A 16831-nucleotide genomic window follows, 5' to 3' on the forward strand; every position below is an offset into this window, starting at 1 on the left:
TTTGCTGCACATTCTTTGCAATCTTCAAGACACTTTTCACAAGGCTTGACAATTTCAACAATCTTCTCAACTTCGATTGTTTTCACTACTTCAACCACCTTTTCTGTCTCTATCACCTTCTCAGCTTCAGCAATCTTCTCAGCAACACTTTCAACCTTCTCATTTTGTTGTTCTTTTGCAGCTTGTTTCTCCTTCAGTTTCTCCAGGCGATCTGCAAAATAGAAATGAAAACTTTCAGGAGAAAGATGAGATTTAGCAATATTGATATGTTTCTCTTCCTCATCATCACTACTGCTATCAACTGGTGATTGATCAAACTGTACAGATTTTTTAGAATCAGCATCTGATACACCAGAATCTGACGGTGTTTGATCAAATACAACTTCCTTTTCTGAACTAACATCATTCTGTACACTTTCTTCTGAACTTTGAAAGCTTTTATCATCACTTTCTGAACTTTCATCAGATACAACAGACTGTTGCTCCACACTCTTTACAGTCACACCAATAGACTTCATCCAGGTGGTAAACATGTCTGGTTCTCTGACAATCTTGGCAATGAAAGATTTAGAGCGATGTTGCACTGAATCACATAACCATTTCCTGTCTTTGTGCTTTGAGACTGAAAGCTTGTATTTGACTCTTTAGGATTGACACTTGGAAATGATGAAAATCCACTGCTGCTTTTGTTTGATCCCTGATCAGCTTTTTCTGATGAATCCCCAGCACTAAATGCAGTTTGGATTTTCGGACTTCTCTCAGATTCTGGAACTGGAATACTACCCTTGTAATACATCTTTACATCCTGTTGACCACTCGGACTGTTCATCCTAGCGATCTTCTGTTGTTCCAGATCCTGACTCTCGATCTTTTCTATGAACTGAGAAATCGTTAACCCATCATAAACACCTGTGTTCTTCAGAATCATTAAATACGTTCCCCACTCTTTCTGCGGTAACGCATCTGCTAGCTTGTCTACCCACTCTTCACGATCTTTGGTAATACTCAACATCGACATTGATCGCACCAAGTGGCAGTAGCGTTCAATCAGCTTCTTCGTGTCTTCTCTCGGTAAGCTACTGAACAGATCAAACTCTTTCTTAAGCAGCGCCTTCTTGCTCTTTATCATATTCTCACTACCCTCAAGTTTGACTTTAAGTGCATCCCAGATCGATTTTGCAGTTTTGTCGTGTTGTAGCAGAATGAAGATGTCTTCCTTGATAGCTTGTTGCAATAAACTGATCATCATCTTTTCTGCTTTATACATAACCCGTTCTTGATCTGTGAACTCAGATAACTCTTTTAAAACTTGCAAATCTGTTCGAGGCAACACGTATTTTTTCAAGATACATTCCCATGACCTAAGATGGTTTGCCTGAATCCAGTTCTCAAATCTGTCTTTCCACCCGTAGTATTCTTCGATACTCATCAATTTTGGGGGCTTTTGGGTGGTTCCCGTCTTGTTTTCCAAACTCATAGCTTGAACAATAGCACTTGGACCAGACGGTGTTGCAAACGCATTATAGAACTTGGTATCCATGATGACTTAGCATGTTTTTCAAAATCAGTGACAAATAAGCGAAATCAGGTGTCTGTGCACTAAGAGCGAAATCCCAGATGACCTAAAAGCGAAATCAGGATGATGAATGTATTTAAGAGCGAAACCCTGATGGTCCTTAAAAGCGAAATCAAATCAACCCTATGCGCGAAACCTAATGTTCACAAGAGCGAAATCCTTGTTCTTGGAGGTTCACAAAAGCGAAATCTCAGATTATGCACCTATGAGTGAAATTATCAAGCAATTTGGAGCGAAACTCTTCAGATTCTGTGACACAAGAGCGAAATTAGGATGACAAATAAGCGAAATCACAAGATGTCCGAATAAGCGAAACCTAATCGGAGGTTAATTTGATCCATTTTTAGTCCGTATTTAGGTCCGAAACTTTCCAGGGTTTATCAAAGTCCAATTATACACAAACTGTGAAATTTTGAGCGAATTTCAACCGGTAAAACTTTCTGAAATGATAAAAGAAGGTGTAGAAGTAAGAAATCTCTATGAAATCCAGCTAATCTCTGCAGAACTCCTCCTCCTGGCTCTGATACCACTTGTAGGATCGTGTTCTGACCCAAACGAGTCGTTCAGAGGTGTTCAACTTCGTTTCAGGTGCGGAATAACAAGAAACGGAGGTAGAAACAGCTGATTCTTCACTAAAACTGCTAATTGTATTAATTAACACTCGATTACACGTAGTTCTTCACACCGGCAGCACTTCGGTATGGAATACAAGGCAATGTTAATGATTTCGCTCATGCAACACCTATATATACTATTTTGATTTCGCTCATACGTACATTACCACATAAGCGAAACCTTATCTTGTCCAAATAAGCGAAACCTCCTCACTAAGACCATATGAGCGAAACCTCATGTCCCTAAGAGCGAAATCATCACTAAACACAAAACACTCTCCAGTTTTCTCGTAAAACGCGCCCTAATCTATACAAGGCAAAGTAAGACTCAATACAAGACGAAGTCGACAGATGTAGTGCAACAACATTTTTGTTCTCTAATATTAATTTCACATGAGCATTGCATCCAACTCTTTTTGAACCTCTATTACGTCTAACAATCTTTTTACTATTTTCATCAACTGAACCAGAATCTATTGCTTTGCTAACATGAAATCCTTCTTTTGAGCAGACAATATATCTTATTTTCACTAAACCACCATTTTTCCAAGAAGGGTTTTTTTTTTTTTTTTTTTGAGGAAAAACCTGCAGCAAGTGCATATCTCTGATAAAACGCAAAAGCCTCATCAAATGATTTAAAAAACATTCCAACAGAAGGTCTAATGGATCCACTGACTTTAGGTTTGTAAAACTTTCTTCCACTGTTTAAGCATACACGTTCCTCCCATTTGGAATTGTGATCTGAAACAATTAACAAATAACTGTAAAATGCAATACCTCTTATATAATCATGTTTTTAGTGTTAAATCTCAAAATATGTTATCCAAAATTGAAAAAATACAAACCTTTAAAGTTTGTATATCAACTAATGTGGTTAAAAGCATAAAACGCAATACGTTCAGTAAAACGCAACAAATGATGAACAAACAAAACAATGTATAAAACGAACAAAACTGTTAAATTGTACAACAATGACAGTTATGTGCTTTATATTAGAATAATATAGAATTTAAAGTTTGTATGCATATAATGTGAATAAAATCATAAAACGCAACTCTTCACTAAAACGCAATAACTGATGAACAAACAAACGAACAAATTATGTTAAATTATACAACAATAACAATTAAACTTATGGAAAATCAAATAATAATAAAAGAAAGATGAATTATAAAACGTAAAAGATTGAATTTCGGCAAAATATCAAAAAATTACTCAAAATTGAAGCTAAACTTACCAACAGAGTCTGCAGAAGACATTGACTTTGTCGAATTGACGAACGAAACAAGATTATTGCTTAAAAAAAGGTGAATTTGCAATCGATTGCGATTTAGGGTTATACAATCTCAATTCTGTTATGAACTAAGAGAAGAGGTAACAAAATCTAGTATAGTCTTAGAAAGAAGATATGATAATGTAAAATGACGAAAAAGCCCACGCGTCCAAAATTTTAAAATAACAGATGAACGGCTAAGATTGCTTCCTATACTTCCTAGCGAAAATAAACATCCTATTTGATCCCCACCCTGCATCATTAATCTTCAACGTTTAATAATTACTCAATTGATCCTAGTGGTTGTAAACTTATTACATAGGTTTTCCATATGGTTGAATTTTCATAACATTCATGGTCCATATCAGCTAACGTCATTAAACTTTTCAGTTAAATCATGTAAAATGACCGAACTACCACAATATCAAAAAACAGAAATTAACAAATAAAATAAATAAAAACAAAAAAACTTAATTATATATAATATTAACAAATTAGTTGGAAATTAGTTTGGCCAGCTCCATCACATATGTCATTTTGACGGATTTTTATATTATGCAACTTTTATTACACATGTGTAATTTTCAGCATATGTTTTTTTTATAATTTTCACAAAGATTAGATACATATTAGAAATTTGAGCAAAACAAAAAACGTTACATAGTTGTCTCACCAACACTCAAAACTCCCAGGTGTAGGCCTGTAAACGAACTAAACGTTCTTGAACTTGTTCGGCGGGAAGTTCGTTTGTGTTCGTTTATTTAATAAACGAACAAACATAAACAAAAATTTTATTCGTTTAATTAAATGAACGAAAATGAACACACCTTGTGTTTGTTCATTAATGTTCATGAACGTTCGTTTACATTCGTTCATTTATGTTCGTGAACGTTTGTTTATGTTCGTTTAAATTTTAGCGAATACATAAATAATTTTATTTATATGAATATTAGGTTTTCTAACTATTTATATAAATATAACTACTAGTTATTGAGTTTTCTAGTAAAAAAAATGAAATTTAAAAATTTTTCTTAGATCTTAACTGATCACTTACTTAATATTTATATAAAACCCTACTTAATTTAGCATCTATCTATGAACCCTAATTTAGATCTGATTCCAAATAAACTGTAATATATTAGACTTGTTTGTTTGTTTTCACTAATTTCAAATTGTGTTTGTTTATATTTGTTCAGATACGTTAATTTGTGTTCGTTTATGTTCGTGAACCGTTCGTTTAGGCTTTAAACGAACGAACATAAACGAACACGAACAAACCCGATTTCTTAATGAACAAACACGAACAAAAATGTGTTCGATTACATGTTCGTTTTCGTGTTCGTGTTCGGTTAAAGTTAAATGAACAAATACGAAGATGCCTATGTTCGTGTCCGTTCGATTCATTTACAGGCCTACCGAGGTGTTCTCAATTTTATTTTGTAAACTATCAAATTTCATCAGGCCGGTTTCAAAATTTCATAGAGTTGATGTCAAAATTTATGAGAGTCGCTCTCAATAGAATCAAATATATAATAACAAATAAAACCGCGGGGCCAACACCAATCTGCTGGGCCTAGGTCCCCTCCACACCTCCCTACCAGGCTACCACTACAAGAATTCGGGTCCACTGGCATCCGCACATAAGACCATGTGTGCGAATTACATTTTACGGATATAGATTACTAGTATGAGTAAACACAATTGACTAAAAGAACATCTAAAAATCGATCAAACACACGATAAGAAACAAATTCAGCAGAACTGACTTAAAACAAATGGTCTAGCAAACACTTTATTCATTTGACTTAAAACTTAACCTGCCCATTACTTTCAAATGTACCAAAGAGTCCTGATACAGAAAAAAACCCGGTTCCGGATCCGACCCAGCGTACCCGAACCGGAACCACCAGAACCAGCTGCAGTTCCAACCCGGTAGCAAGAAGAACCGGTCCTGACTACTGTACCCGAAAGTTCCTACCCAATTCCCCATTTAAAAAAAAATATTGGTTCCTATCCAGTTCTTACCCGACCTGAAAATAGCGGTTACTACCCGGTTGGGCCCGCTGACCCAGAAACCAACTCGGTAAAAACCGGTTTGGGTCCAACCCGACAATGCAGTTTAGTACAGGTTTGAGATTTTTGTGTTGAGAATGAAACCCAAACCAGTTTGAGCCCGCCTAAAAACTGATTAAAAAAAACCGGTTTAAACGCTAAAACCAAGTTTGAACCCGATCCAAATCGATTTGGGTTTTCAACCCTAAAACTGGTTTGACACCAAACTAAAAACCGGTTCAGTTTGGGTCCAAAACGGTATTTGTACACCTCTACCAAAGGCCAATTCCCATGTGCATTTGTTTCAAGACACTTCATCAAAGCTTAAAAGATCAATCGGAAGCAATCTTATCAAATTGGCTACTGAATAGAAGACGCATTTTATAGACCATAACCATTACTTGTGTTGTCTGTTGGGGCAAAGCACATGACGCATTTTGTAGACCAAACCAAAAACCGGTTCAGTTTAGAGAACTTATACAACGATGTGTTGTCTGTTGGGGCAAAGCACATGACGCAAACACACTTTTTCCCAGCAGCATGTAACTAGATTGTTGAACGGCTATCAAACGAAAACACTCGTGTCTCAAACAAAATAGATCGAGACATCTATGGCCAAGAATTTTCGAAACTAGAATACGCTAAGTCAATAGAAGGAGATTGTGTACACCACTTTTCTGCGGTGTTTTCGCTCAAATGCAGATATAAGGTCATCGATCACATCCTCCCAACCATTAGTTTCTTCAAGCTGCACATTTGAACAAACACCGTTAAAGTAATTATTACTATAAAAAACTTTAAATGCGGGTCAAACACGCCATCGCAGGGTGGTCAGATCGCCACGTCAGCGTATTTGTCTCCTTTAAAAAAAATTAGATAACTGAATTAGGAGGTTGAAAGCATTAAACACATGGGCGAGTTTCAGCTCGTTTAACCCGCTCAACACGTAGGTGAGTTGTCACATTTGACAGATTTGCCGCTTAAAGTTAAATTAATATGAAACAGAATTCAAAAACAGGAGACGGTGCAGACCTCTTGACACAATGTTAAAGTTTGGCGAGCGCCAATTGCAGCCTCCTCATGGTTATCTTTTACTTCTAAGTTTATCACCAGCACAGGTTTCAGAAGAACATGATCACGAGTATGAAGATCTGCACAGAGTTATCAACAGTAAATTAAGCTTCAGAAACAACATTATCAATTGTGGGCGTCTTTCAACCTGTTTGACACATTTCGCGCAACCCAAATCCACCCATTTATAACTAAATGAATAAACGTTGCTACCTCTACCAGTTAGCCCAAACCAGAAGGTCACTCAAGCATGTTAGTATATTTGCTACTTGTGGCCCGGCGTTTTGTGGTCTGGCCTCATGGTCCAAACTGTAGCAGTACGTGGTGTTACCCCTACACTCTACCAATTAATATGTTTTCTGGGACACTATTGAGTCCATATTAAAAATTTACTCTCACATTCCCCGCCTTCCACATGTGAAGGATTTCAGTTAGCAGCTAACGGTTGAATTATGTGTTTAGTGTTAATCAACTTGTTTCAACTTATGTTAATCAATTAACTTTTCAGAAACAGTATTATCAATTGTGGGTGTCTTTGACCCGGTTGACCCAATTCACGCACCCAAATCGAGCCATCTTGGTTTAAAAAAGTGTGAGGTGCTCCGAGGCGTCTTGGTCCCAAAAGCCGAGGTGTGCGTCTACGTACAACCAAATAAGCTTTATTTACAGCCAGGAGCTGCATATTTCTCATCAGTTTAACATATAAACCTATCTATCGAGTAAACCTTTTATAATCTCTTCATCCCTTAGATTGCTTTTACAAATAAACTTCCTACAGACCTAACTTTCACCAATTTTGAACTAGAACTACATGAGGCTCATCTTTTTCCCCTAGATTCGTTTTCCTAAGCACCTCGCGTCTCAGGCACGCCTTTAAAAACAAGCGACCCAAATGGATAAGGGTTGCTTGTTTGCTACCACTACCAATTTGCATCATGTTTTCTGGGCTACTATTAGATCCTCACTAAGAATTCACTATCACATTTCGTGCATTCCACATGTGACACATTTTAGTTAGCAACTAATCGTTCATTTATGTGTTTAGGATTAACAAACTTTTCTCAACTTATGTTCATAAATTAACTGTTTTTTTTTTTTTTCGGAAAATGTCTTTCCAGCCCTTTGTATCAATACAACTTAAAGGCTAAAGCTGGTCATTTGGAAAGTAACCATATCAAAATAACATAGTATAAAATTAAATTTTTAAATACAGTTATATATTAAATTGCTTTGGGAATATTAAGCGCATGATTATACACTAAACCATAGGCACCTATCTATAATAACTCATGCAAAAAAATCAAATGGTGACATGAAAGTTCATTAACTCTTTTAATGATTACTTGCAATTTGCAAAATATCACACTCCCATGAATCATGCTTCAAGAATTAAGAGCATCGTACATTATGAATTAAAGACTTGTCTTTTGAGGAAATACGATATTAGAGGGTGATATATGTAATCCCTTCAAACCTATATACAAATACAAGAACCACAAATTTGTGTAATCATATCATGCGAGCCATAAAGATATAAAGGTAGACACACTAACCTTCAACAACCATATCAAATACTTTTTCCTCAAATGTGAACACAACATCAAAGTGTCCATCCGGTCCATTTTCTTGCCAGCGCTGAGGTGCAGTTTTTACCGCCAAGTTCCTCTTCAGCATTGGGAGGATACCATTACGCTTATAGCTATGCAATAGTCAAGAATAGCAATCTTCGTTTCGAGATGACAGATTATCGAAATTAAACAATATAATTCTTAACTACATAACTCAATCTGGTATTCAAGGATACAGTTCAGGATCTTTACGCCTAAGTTCATCAAACATCTGCTTGTAAGGGGTGCCAAACTCGTACACATTCGGTTCTCTTAACGAAGGACCAGGGAGTTTAACATGGGTCCCTGTTCCATACGAACAAACATCAAAACCTTCCCTCTTTAGCAGAAAGTGAGCCTCCATGCTTCGGTTCTGATTTGAGGAGCATACCATAGCATATCTCAGTCTCATTGTACACGATTTTTCTGTTCAACACTGCAGAAGAATTTTCATATAGTTAAAATCAAGATTATTTTTGTTAATAACTTAATACCATAGATTAACAAAGATTGATATTCTTAATGAGATTGCACATCAAAACATCCGCAATAGATTTGCAGCACTTCCCTTTATTAATCATCACTTCGGCAAAGAAGTATTTTTTAATTTTGGTATGTATTTGTAAAGTAATATCATCCGTATCCGTATCTATATATTCATGCATTTCTTCTTCAAAATCAAACCAAAAGAACATTAATAAAAAGAGGATTACAAACCACCATTACCAAAAGAGGGGTGTAAATGATCCCAAACAGCTTGTGAGCTATTCGAGATCGCCTTGCTAAAGGCTCGATTCGAGCCTAGCTTAAATGAGCTCAAGCCTAAAAGTAAGCATGTGTAGTGAAATTTGGTTCCAAACCCTAAACCGGTTCAAGTAGGTCAATGAAAAGTGAAAACCAATTTTGGTTTGAAACCGGTTCGGATTATGTTGGTTTGTAAACTGGTTTTAACCAGTTTTGAGCAGATTTTTACAGGTTCAGTTCGGGTTCAAACTAGTTACAAAGTAGAGTATTATAAAAAGGTCCCAAACCTATGATTTCCATCCGGCTCAAACAGGTTCCTTTGCTTCTCGGTTACAAACCGGTTTCAGTTCGGGTTGAAATTTGGTTTCAGTTCACGAACGATTACAAACCGGTCTCAAACCTACGATTCCTATCCGGCTAAAACCAGCCTGTTATTTATATAACTCTTGTTTAGCATATCAAGGATATTCATATATAAAATTATGATAAAATTACTAAGGGGCTGTTTGTTTACCTCTTAATGAGGCCCGTAATGGTTCAGACCTCTTACTGGTTCAGCACTTAATGGTTCAGATTGTTTGTTTCGTGAGCAGATGTCTGAATGGTTCAGACATTTGCCTCTGAATGGTTAAGCATTATACAGAGTCTGAATGGTTAAGACCTATAACCTGAATTGATCAGACATTTGCCTCTGAATGATTAAGCATTATACTGGCTCTTAATGGTTCAGACCTCTTACCATCACTTAATGGTTCAGACCTCGTCTGGTTAATCATTCAAATGTTGCCAAACAGCCCCTAAATAATATACATTGTGTTATTTAATATATATAAACCTACATAACTGTATAAAAAAAAATCTAATAACATAATTAAAATAAGTAATAATCAAGCGGGGCTTGAAAAACTATTCATACTTGAAGCTCAAGCTTTAAATATCAAAGTTAAACGAATGAAGCTCAAGCGATTCGGCTAGTTTACACCCCTAAATTATTTAACCTACCTATACATACAATAGAGCCCTAAACAACGGCAAGTAGATCGATAATTGGGATAAATTTCAAGCAATAACAAACAAATTAATCAGTATTTTTTGTAATTGTGTGAATGAGTGATATAGAAAATGAAAGAATTACCGGTGAGTAACCGCCGCCGGAGCAAAGTGAGGAAGATCGGAGTGACCGGAGTGGGGGTTCGATCGAGGCTACAAACCCTCTGCTGTATAACACTTATAAATAGAAAATAGAGTAGATATACAAAAGAAATATATATATACGAGGATGAAGGTATTTGAGAAAAAAATTTAAAGTAAATTACTTTTTGAGTTTCTGTGTTTCATTTGTTTTAATCACTTAAGTTTAAAAGCAAAAACTTTATTGATCAGAGTTCTCATAAGCATTTTCTTTAATCATTTGAGTCTAAATTTCTAACACTATTAGAATTTTTTGGTTAAGTATTGTTAAATGACCAAAATACCCTTATATTTAAAAAATAAAAAAAAAACTCTCTCTCTCTCTTTATTCACCTTCCACATCTCTGTTCTTTCTTCCTCTCTCTTCCGCTTCTTTCTTTTCTTCTTTCCTTTTCTTCTTCCTAGAGAGAAAAAGAGTTAAAGAGAGATATCCGGTGCTTCCGGTCTGTTCCGATGACGATGATTGACAGATGGTTCTGGCGATGCTTCCGATCAGCAGGCAGCAGAAGTGATTCGCCAGTTCCGTCAAACAAAACCAGTAAGAGATGGTGCAGAAGAGAAATCCGGTGCTTCCTCTCTGTTCTGATGACGACGATTGACAAATGGTTCCGGCGATGCTTCTGATCTGTTCCGATGCTTCCGATATGTTCTGATGCTTCCGATCAGAAGGTGGCAAAAGTGATTCGCCAGTTCCATCAAACGAAACCAGTAAGAGATGGTGCGGAAAATCAAAAGCTGTTATCAAATTACCTTTTGGCCGGAGTGAGTTTTTTTTTCTTCTTTTTTTTAGACTTGGACCATATTGTGGTTAACACTTGTCGGCGATATGTTGTCCTTTGTAGATTTTTAATGAAGTTACCTGCTCGTGAATTGAAGTTGTGATTGTTCAGGTTGAATGCAACAAACCAATTTTGTAGTGATAAAAAAACAGAATCATGTGCAATAGACTTGCTTTATATATGAACTAGTCTAAGTTTCCGTGTGTTACACGGGTGGTTAATAAGAAAAATAACTACTTTAACATGTTGACGTAAATATTTTAATTATATATACGTTGAAATATTAACGGAAATGAGAGAGAGTACACCAAATAATTAAAATGCATGAATACAACCAAAAATTACAACTCATTGAAGATTTCTTTATAAACAACATTATTTGTTTTATTCGTAGGTTCGCCGTCGTTGTCAAGTATTAGTAACTTGACTCAATCTCGTGTTTTAACCTTTGATAAAGCTACATACAACTGACCATGTGTGAAAACGGGTTGTCTCAAGTACAAACCAACTCTTGATATCATCACTCACATCAGTTTATTTCAAAGAAAGCAACCCATGTAAAGATCAAAGAACCCCACAAATTAAAAAGAAAATGAAACGAAAAAGGCATTATGTGACTATAATTTATGAACAACACCAAAACAAATTTCAGAATTACCAGTAGTTGACTTCATATTGTTAACTTTGTTTTTGTAGTCACATATGAAGCAGAGACGTAATAAGTGCATTATAGGGGTTTTCATCATACGCTTCATGTACCAAACAAAGTAGTACTAAAATATGTTATGTTAGTTTGTTGTTAGTTTATATTGTAAATAAACTAACTTAACATGAACTGTAGTCTTAATTGTAAATTGAAAAAATAATGCAAAATTAACTTAACATGGTAGCAACAACTGGAATATCACCATAATATAGTAAATATTAGATAACATATAAAACAGTCGAGTAGACTATGAAAAGGGTAAACTTAAATAACTTGAATTGAAGTTCGACTTTTTATAATGATCTAGTCCAAATACTATAACAAATGTTCATCTCCTAATCAATAATTCAAGTAACATTAGGACAAAATTTGTGAGCAGTACCTCATCAAAATCAGCAGATGCACCAATGGGTGTTGTGAGTGCGTACTAAACCAGTTTCATGTTTTCAGTTTGCTCATTTATCTCGTCCACGTCATCAATATTCCTGCACACCCAAAAAATTAAAAAAAAAAGGCAATAGAAACGTAAACACGAAGCTCTAGGTCATCAATCCTTACCTTGTCGTCGGGTAATAGCACCACAACCGTTTTTTAAAAGACGACTCTAATTCGTCTGCAAGTCTTTTTCCACGTGCTTTCGCAACTTTTGAATGTGAAGAATGGTCTTTTCAGTTGAAGTCCCTGTGTTATTCTTGTCGGTTTGGGATTTTAGTTTCCTCTTTTTCGCATTCCTCACATACCCAATCACATTCGAGAACTTTATTTATCATTACTTTCATGCAATTGCTAGCAAAATGTCCAAAAACTAACAATTTAACAATTTATTAATACAAAAAAATCCCATTTAATATCAACAAATAGACTTACGTGTGGTCAGCACCATCAAGACATCTACATCATATAGCAAGTAAGTCCTCACGCCCTGCATCTCCACATATATCACACACTGTCATCAACAAATATATTAGCATATTACACAGTTGAATAAATATATTTTTAGATATTAAATAATTCCAAAAGCACAACTAATACCTATAAATTTTGAATATTAAAAACTGGAATATTCAGGAAACAGGATGTGGAAGTAAGCAACTTCAGGGAGCCAATGATCCCACTACCACTGAAATATCATTTGAAGTAGTGTATATTTCTTTCTACACTTTGAAATCGTTAGATTGAATTGAGTGGTGTTTTTAAAATGAAGAAAGTAAGCCTGTTCACTAATAGAGCGAATAAATATCATATCTAGTCTAAGTTCCCGTGTGCTACACGGGTGGTCTTACAATAAATTTTACTACTTAGAAATGTTGACCTAAACTTTTAAATACCAGTACCGTACCGTACATTTTCGGTACCGGTATCCATATTTGGCGAATTTCGGTACCACCGTACTCATCCAACTTAATCATCTTATTCATGACACCAATATTCAGAGCTGTGCAGAGGCATTCGCAATGGCACCTGCTTCGGTTAGCAACGGCACCAGCTTCCCAGCTCGATGCTTCTCCATAATGGCTGCATAAAAGACCACAATATCAATCAATCTGCGATCAACAAACACTCAAAAACAGATACAAAATTGCTCAAACAACTTACCATCCGAGCCACCAATGTGCTTCCCACCTATGAATACATTAGGAACAATACTCTGACCGGTCCACTCCTTTAGAGTGGATTGGATTTCACCTCCATCACCTATCAAATCCATGCATATTACTTCTTCAAATGTTATTGATACAAACTCCGATATGAATCAATTCATCGAAAGAGTCAAAAGTCACTACTTACTTTCTTCATCCAGTTCGATAACCTTGTTGGACACGTTAAGCTCAGAGAACAGTTTCTTCATGCTCTTGCAATAGCCACACCAAGTCTTACTGCCAAAATCAAGTTAAAATTTCTTAGTTCTTAATCACACAACATCATTCATCAAGACAAACCAAGAAAGATAGCTTTGCATCTATACTTTCACGATTTGTCGTCAAAAAGGAACTTAACTGTTCTTACAGTAACACTTGTTATTAGGAATCAAGTTAAATTCCTAATTGCTGATCCGAGAGATTAGCTATAAATCTATGATAGACATAACATCGTTCAGCAAGATAAACTAATCGAAAATGCTTGTTAGTAAATAAAAACTATAATACCCACCTTCTTTTGGTTAGGGGTGTTGTCGGATCTACATAAAGTTGAATGTCGGACAAATAAGGAACATTGTATTGAACAACTGAATCACTTTCATTCAACACAAGAGGAACTCCAGCTCCATATGCACTCCATTCCTTTAAAGACTCCCAAAGATCCCCAAGTACAAAATATGGGTTGTAATCGTTTACTTTATTCCTCCATCCCTTCATGCTAGTCTACATATATGATATATCAAATAAATCACCAATAAGATCGTGTTTTTATGCCACTCAACAAACCTAATCATAAGTGTTAATGTATTATCAATAGCCACATTCAAGTATCTTGAACACTAATATAATCGCTACTTTACTTGTATGCAACTTTAGCATCATCTAATTTCACAACATCCAGATGCTGAATTAGTAAACTAATGTTAACTTTCTAGTAGAGCTAACACATCACATGCAAAATCATTGACAATACATAATGAACCACAATGATCAATTATTACTCAAAAACATGCATTGTTTCCTAATCCAGTCAAATTCACACAGTACAAATTTTGTTAACGACCAATGTACCAATCATCAAAAAACACATAAACAACTTGCAATTTCTTCATTATCAAAGTTTTTATTTTTTCTTGAATCTTGTTTTAATACATTTTAATGACTACCAATAATCAAAAACGATAAAAATCACATTTTTATAACTACCCATGTAACCAATCATCAAAAAACACATAATCAACTTGCAATTTCTTCATTATCAAAGTTTCAATTTTTTTCTTGAATCTTGTTTTGATACATTTTAATGCCTGCCAATAACCAAAACCCAAAAAATCACATTTTTATAACTACCGATGTAACCAATCATCAAAAAACACATAAAAAAACATGCAACTCCTCCATCATCAAACCATTTTAACTTAAAACTTGTAACAATACCTTAGGGAAATGCGGTTTAAGTCACAACTGGAGTCGTGTGTTAATTGAACACCCTACCTACACATCACATTGTGTTAATTGTCCAAAAACTAACAATTTAACAATTTATTAATACAAAAAAATCCCATTTAATATCAACAAATAGACTTACGTGTGGTCAGCACCATCAAGACATCTACATCATATAGCAAGTAAGTCCTCACGCCCTGCATCTCCACATATATCACACACTATCATCAACAAATATATTAGCATATTACACAGTTGAATAAATGTATTTTTAGATATTAAATAATGCCAAAAGCACAACTAATACCTATAAATGTTGAATATTAAAAACTGGAATATTCAGGAAACAGGATGTGGAAGTAAGCAACTTCAGGGAGCCAATGATCCCACTACCACTGAAATATCATTTGAAGTAATGTATATTTCTTTCTACACTTTGAAATCGTTAGATTGAATTGAGTGGTGTTTTTAAAATGAAGAACGTAAGCCTGTTCACTAATAGAGCGAATAAATATCATATCTAGTCTAAGTTCCCGTGTGCTACACGGGTGGTCTTACAATAAATTATACTACTTAGAAATGTTGACCTAAACTTTTAAATACCGGTACCGTACCGTACATTTTCGGTACTAGTATCCATATTTGGCGAATTTCGGTACCGATACCATACTCATCCAACTTAATCATCTTATTCATGACACCAATCTTCATAGCTGTGCAAAGGCATTCGCAATGGCACCTGCTTCGGCTAGCAACGGCACCAGCTTCCCAGCTCGATGCTTCTCCATAATAGCTGCATAAAAAACCACAATATCAATCAATCCGCGATCAACAAACACTCAAAAACAGACACAAAATTGCTCAAACAACTTACCATCCGAGCCACCAATGTGCTTCCCACCTATGAATACATTAGGAACAATACTCTGACCGGTCCACTCCTTAAGAGTGGATTGGATTTCACCTCCATCACCTATCAAATCCATGCATATTACTTCTTCAAATGTTATTGATACAAACTCCGATATGAATCAATTCATCGAAAGAGTCAAAAGTCACTACTTACTTTCTTCATCCAGTTCGATAACCTTGTAGGACACGTTAAGCTCAGAGAACAGTTTCTTCACGCTCTTGCAATAGCCACACCAAGTCTTACTGCCAAAATCAAGTTAAAATTTCTTAGTTCTTAATCACACAGCATCATTCATCAAGACAAACCAAGAAAGATAGCTTTGCATCTATACTTTCACGATTTGTCGTGAAAAAGGAACTTAACTGTTCTTACAGTAACACTTGTTATTAGGAATCAAGTTAAATTCCTAATTGCTGATCCGAGAGATTAGCTATAAATCTATGATAAACATAACATCAATCAGCAAGATAAACTAATCGAAAACGCTTGTTAGTTAATAAAAACTATAATACTCGCCTTCTTTTGGTTAGGGGTGTTGTCGGATCTACATAAAGTTGAATGTCGGACAAATAAGGAACATTGTATTGAACAACTGAATCACTTTCATTCAACACAAGAGGAACTCCAGCTCCATATGCACTCCATTCCTTTAAAGACTCCCAAAGATCCCCAAGTACAAAATATGGGTTGTAATCGTTTACTTTATTCCTCCATCCCTTCATGCTAGTCTACATATATGATATATCAAATAAATCACCAATAAGATCGTGTTTTTATGCCACTCAACAAACTTAATCATAAGTGTTAATGTATTATCAATAGCCACATTCAAGTATCTTGAACACTAATATAATCACTACTTTACTTGTATGCAACTTTAGCATCATCTAATTTCACAGCATCAGATGCTGAATTAGTAAACTAATGTTAACTTTCTAGTAGAGCTAACACATCACATGCAAAATCATTGACAATACATAATGAACCACAATGATCAATTATTACTCAAAAACATGCATTGTTTCCTAATCCAGTCAAATTCACACAGTACAAATTTTGTTAACGACCCATGTACCAATCATCAAAAAACACATAAACAACTTGCAATTTCTTCATTATCAAAGTTTTTATTTTTTCTAAAAACGATAAAAATCACATTTTTATAACTACCCATGTAACCAATCATCAAAAAACACATAATCAACTTGCAATTTCTTCA

General features: G+C 35.3%; 3 protein-coding genes across 3 annotated transcripts; all 3 read right to left on the reverse strand.

The window, feature by feature from the left end:
* Window positions 1-5871: 5871 nt before the first annotated feature.
* LOC110908239 (RNA polymerase II subunit A C-terminal domain phosphatase SSU72) lies at window positions 5872-10192 on the reverse strand. The gene is made up of 5 exons (XM_022153158.2): window positions 10073-10192; window positions 8391-8629; window positions 8140-8285; window positions 6548-6666; window positions 5872-6263 (listed from the first exon to the last, which is right to left on the reverse strand). Exons 2-5 carry the CDS (start codon window positions 8603-8605, stop codon window positions 6162-6164), a joined length of 582 nt encoding a protein of 193 aa, XP_022008850.1. The 5' UTR covers window positions 8606-8629; window positions 10073-10192; the 3' UTR covers window positions 5872-6161.
* Window positions 10193-13012: 2820 nt separating this feature from the next.
* On the reverse strand, window positions 13013-13573 carry LOC110906568 (glutaredoxin-C1). Its single transcript, XM_022151679.2, has 4 exons — window positions 13554-13573; window positions 13402-13490; window positions 13210-13308; window positions 13013-13128 (listed from the first exon to the last, which is right to left on the reverse strand). Exons 1-4 carry the CDS (start codon window positions 13571-13573, stop codon window positions 13043-13045), a joined length of 294 nt encoding a protein of 97 aa, XP_022007371.1. The 3' UTR covers window positions 13013-13042.
* Window positions 13574-15406: 1833 nt separating this feature from the next.
* LOC110906567 (glutaredoxin) lies at window positions 15407-16334 on the reverse strand. Its single transcript, XM_022151678.1, has 4 exons — window positions 16129-16334; window positions 15766-15854; window positions 15574-15672; window positions 15407-15492 (listed from the first exon to the last, which is right to left on the reverse strand). The coding sequence occupies exons 1-4, from the start codon at window positions 16332-16334 to the stop codon at window positions 15407-15409; spliced, it is 480 nt and encodes a 159-aa protein (XP_022007370.1).
* Between the last annotated feature and the right edge of the window lie 497 nt (window positions 16335-16831).

This window comes from Helianthus annuus, chromosome 14 (assembly GCF_002127325.2).
Source record: "Helianthus annuus cultivar XRQ/B chromosome 14, HanXRQr2.0-SUNRISE, whole genome shotgun sequence".
Lineage (NCBI taxonomy): Eukaryota > Viridiplantae > Streptophyta > Magnoliopsida > Asterales > Asteraceae > Helianthus > Helianthus annuus.

Excerpts from the sequence above, each read along its gene's own strand:
- LOC110908239 (XM_022153158.2), bottom strand. The coding sequence starts at position 8,605 with ATGAGACTGAGATATGCTATGGTATGCTCCTCAAATCAGAACCGAAGC. Across the intron at positions 6,667-8,139 it reads ATTTGATATGGTTGTTGAAG|ATCTTCATACTCGTGATCAT; the intron begins GTTAGTGTGTCT and ends AACTCTGTGCAG. Across the intron at positions 6,264-6,547 it reads CTTTAACATTGTGTCAAGAG|CTTGAAGAAACTAATGGTTG; the intron begins GTCTGCACCGTC and ends TCAAATGTGCAG.
- LOC110906567 (XM_022151678.1), bottom strand. The coding sequence starts at position 16,334 with ATGAAGGGATGGAGGAATAAAGTAAACGATTACAACCCATATTTTGTA. Across the intron at positions 15,673-15,765 it reads TATCGAACTGGATGAAGAAA|GTGATGGAGGTGAAATCCAA; the intron begins GTAAGTAGTGAC and ends TGGATTTGATAG. Across the intron at positions 15,493-15,573 it reads GCACATTGGTGGCTCGGATG|CTATTATGGAGAAGCATCGA; the intron begins GTAAGTTGTTTG and ends TTTTTTATGCAG.
- LOC110906568 (XM_022151679.2), bottom strand. The coding sequence starts at position 13,573 with ATGCAAAGCTATCTTTCTTG. Across the intron at positions 13,309-13,401 it reads TATCGAACTGGATGAAGAAA|GTGATGGAGGTGAAATCCAA; the intron begins GTAAGTAGTGAC and ends TGGATTTGATAG. Across the intron at positions 13,129-13,209 it reads GCACATTGGTGGCTCGGATG|CCATTATGGAGAAGCATCGA; the intron begins GTAAGTTGTTTG and ends TCTTTTATGCAG.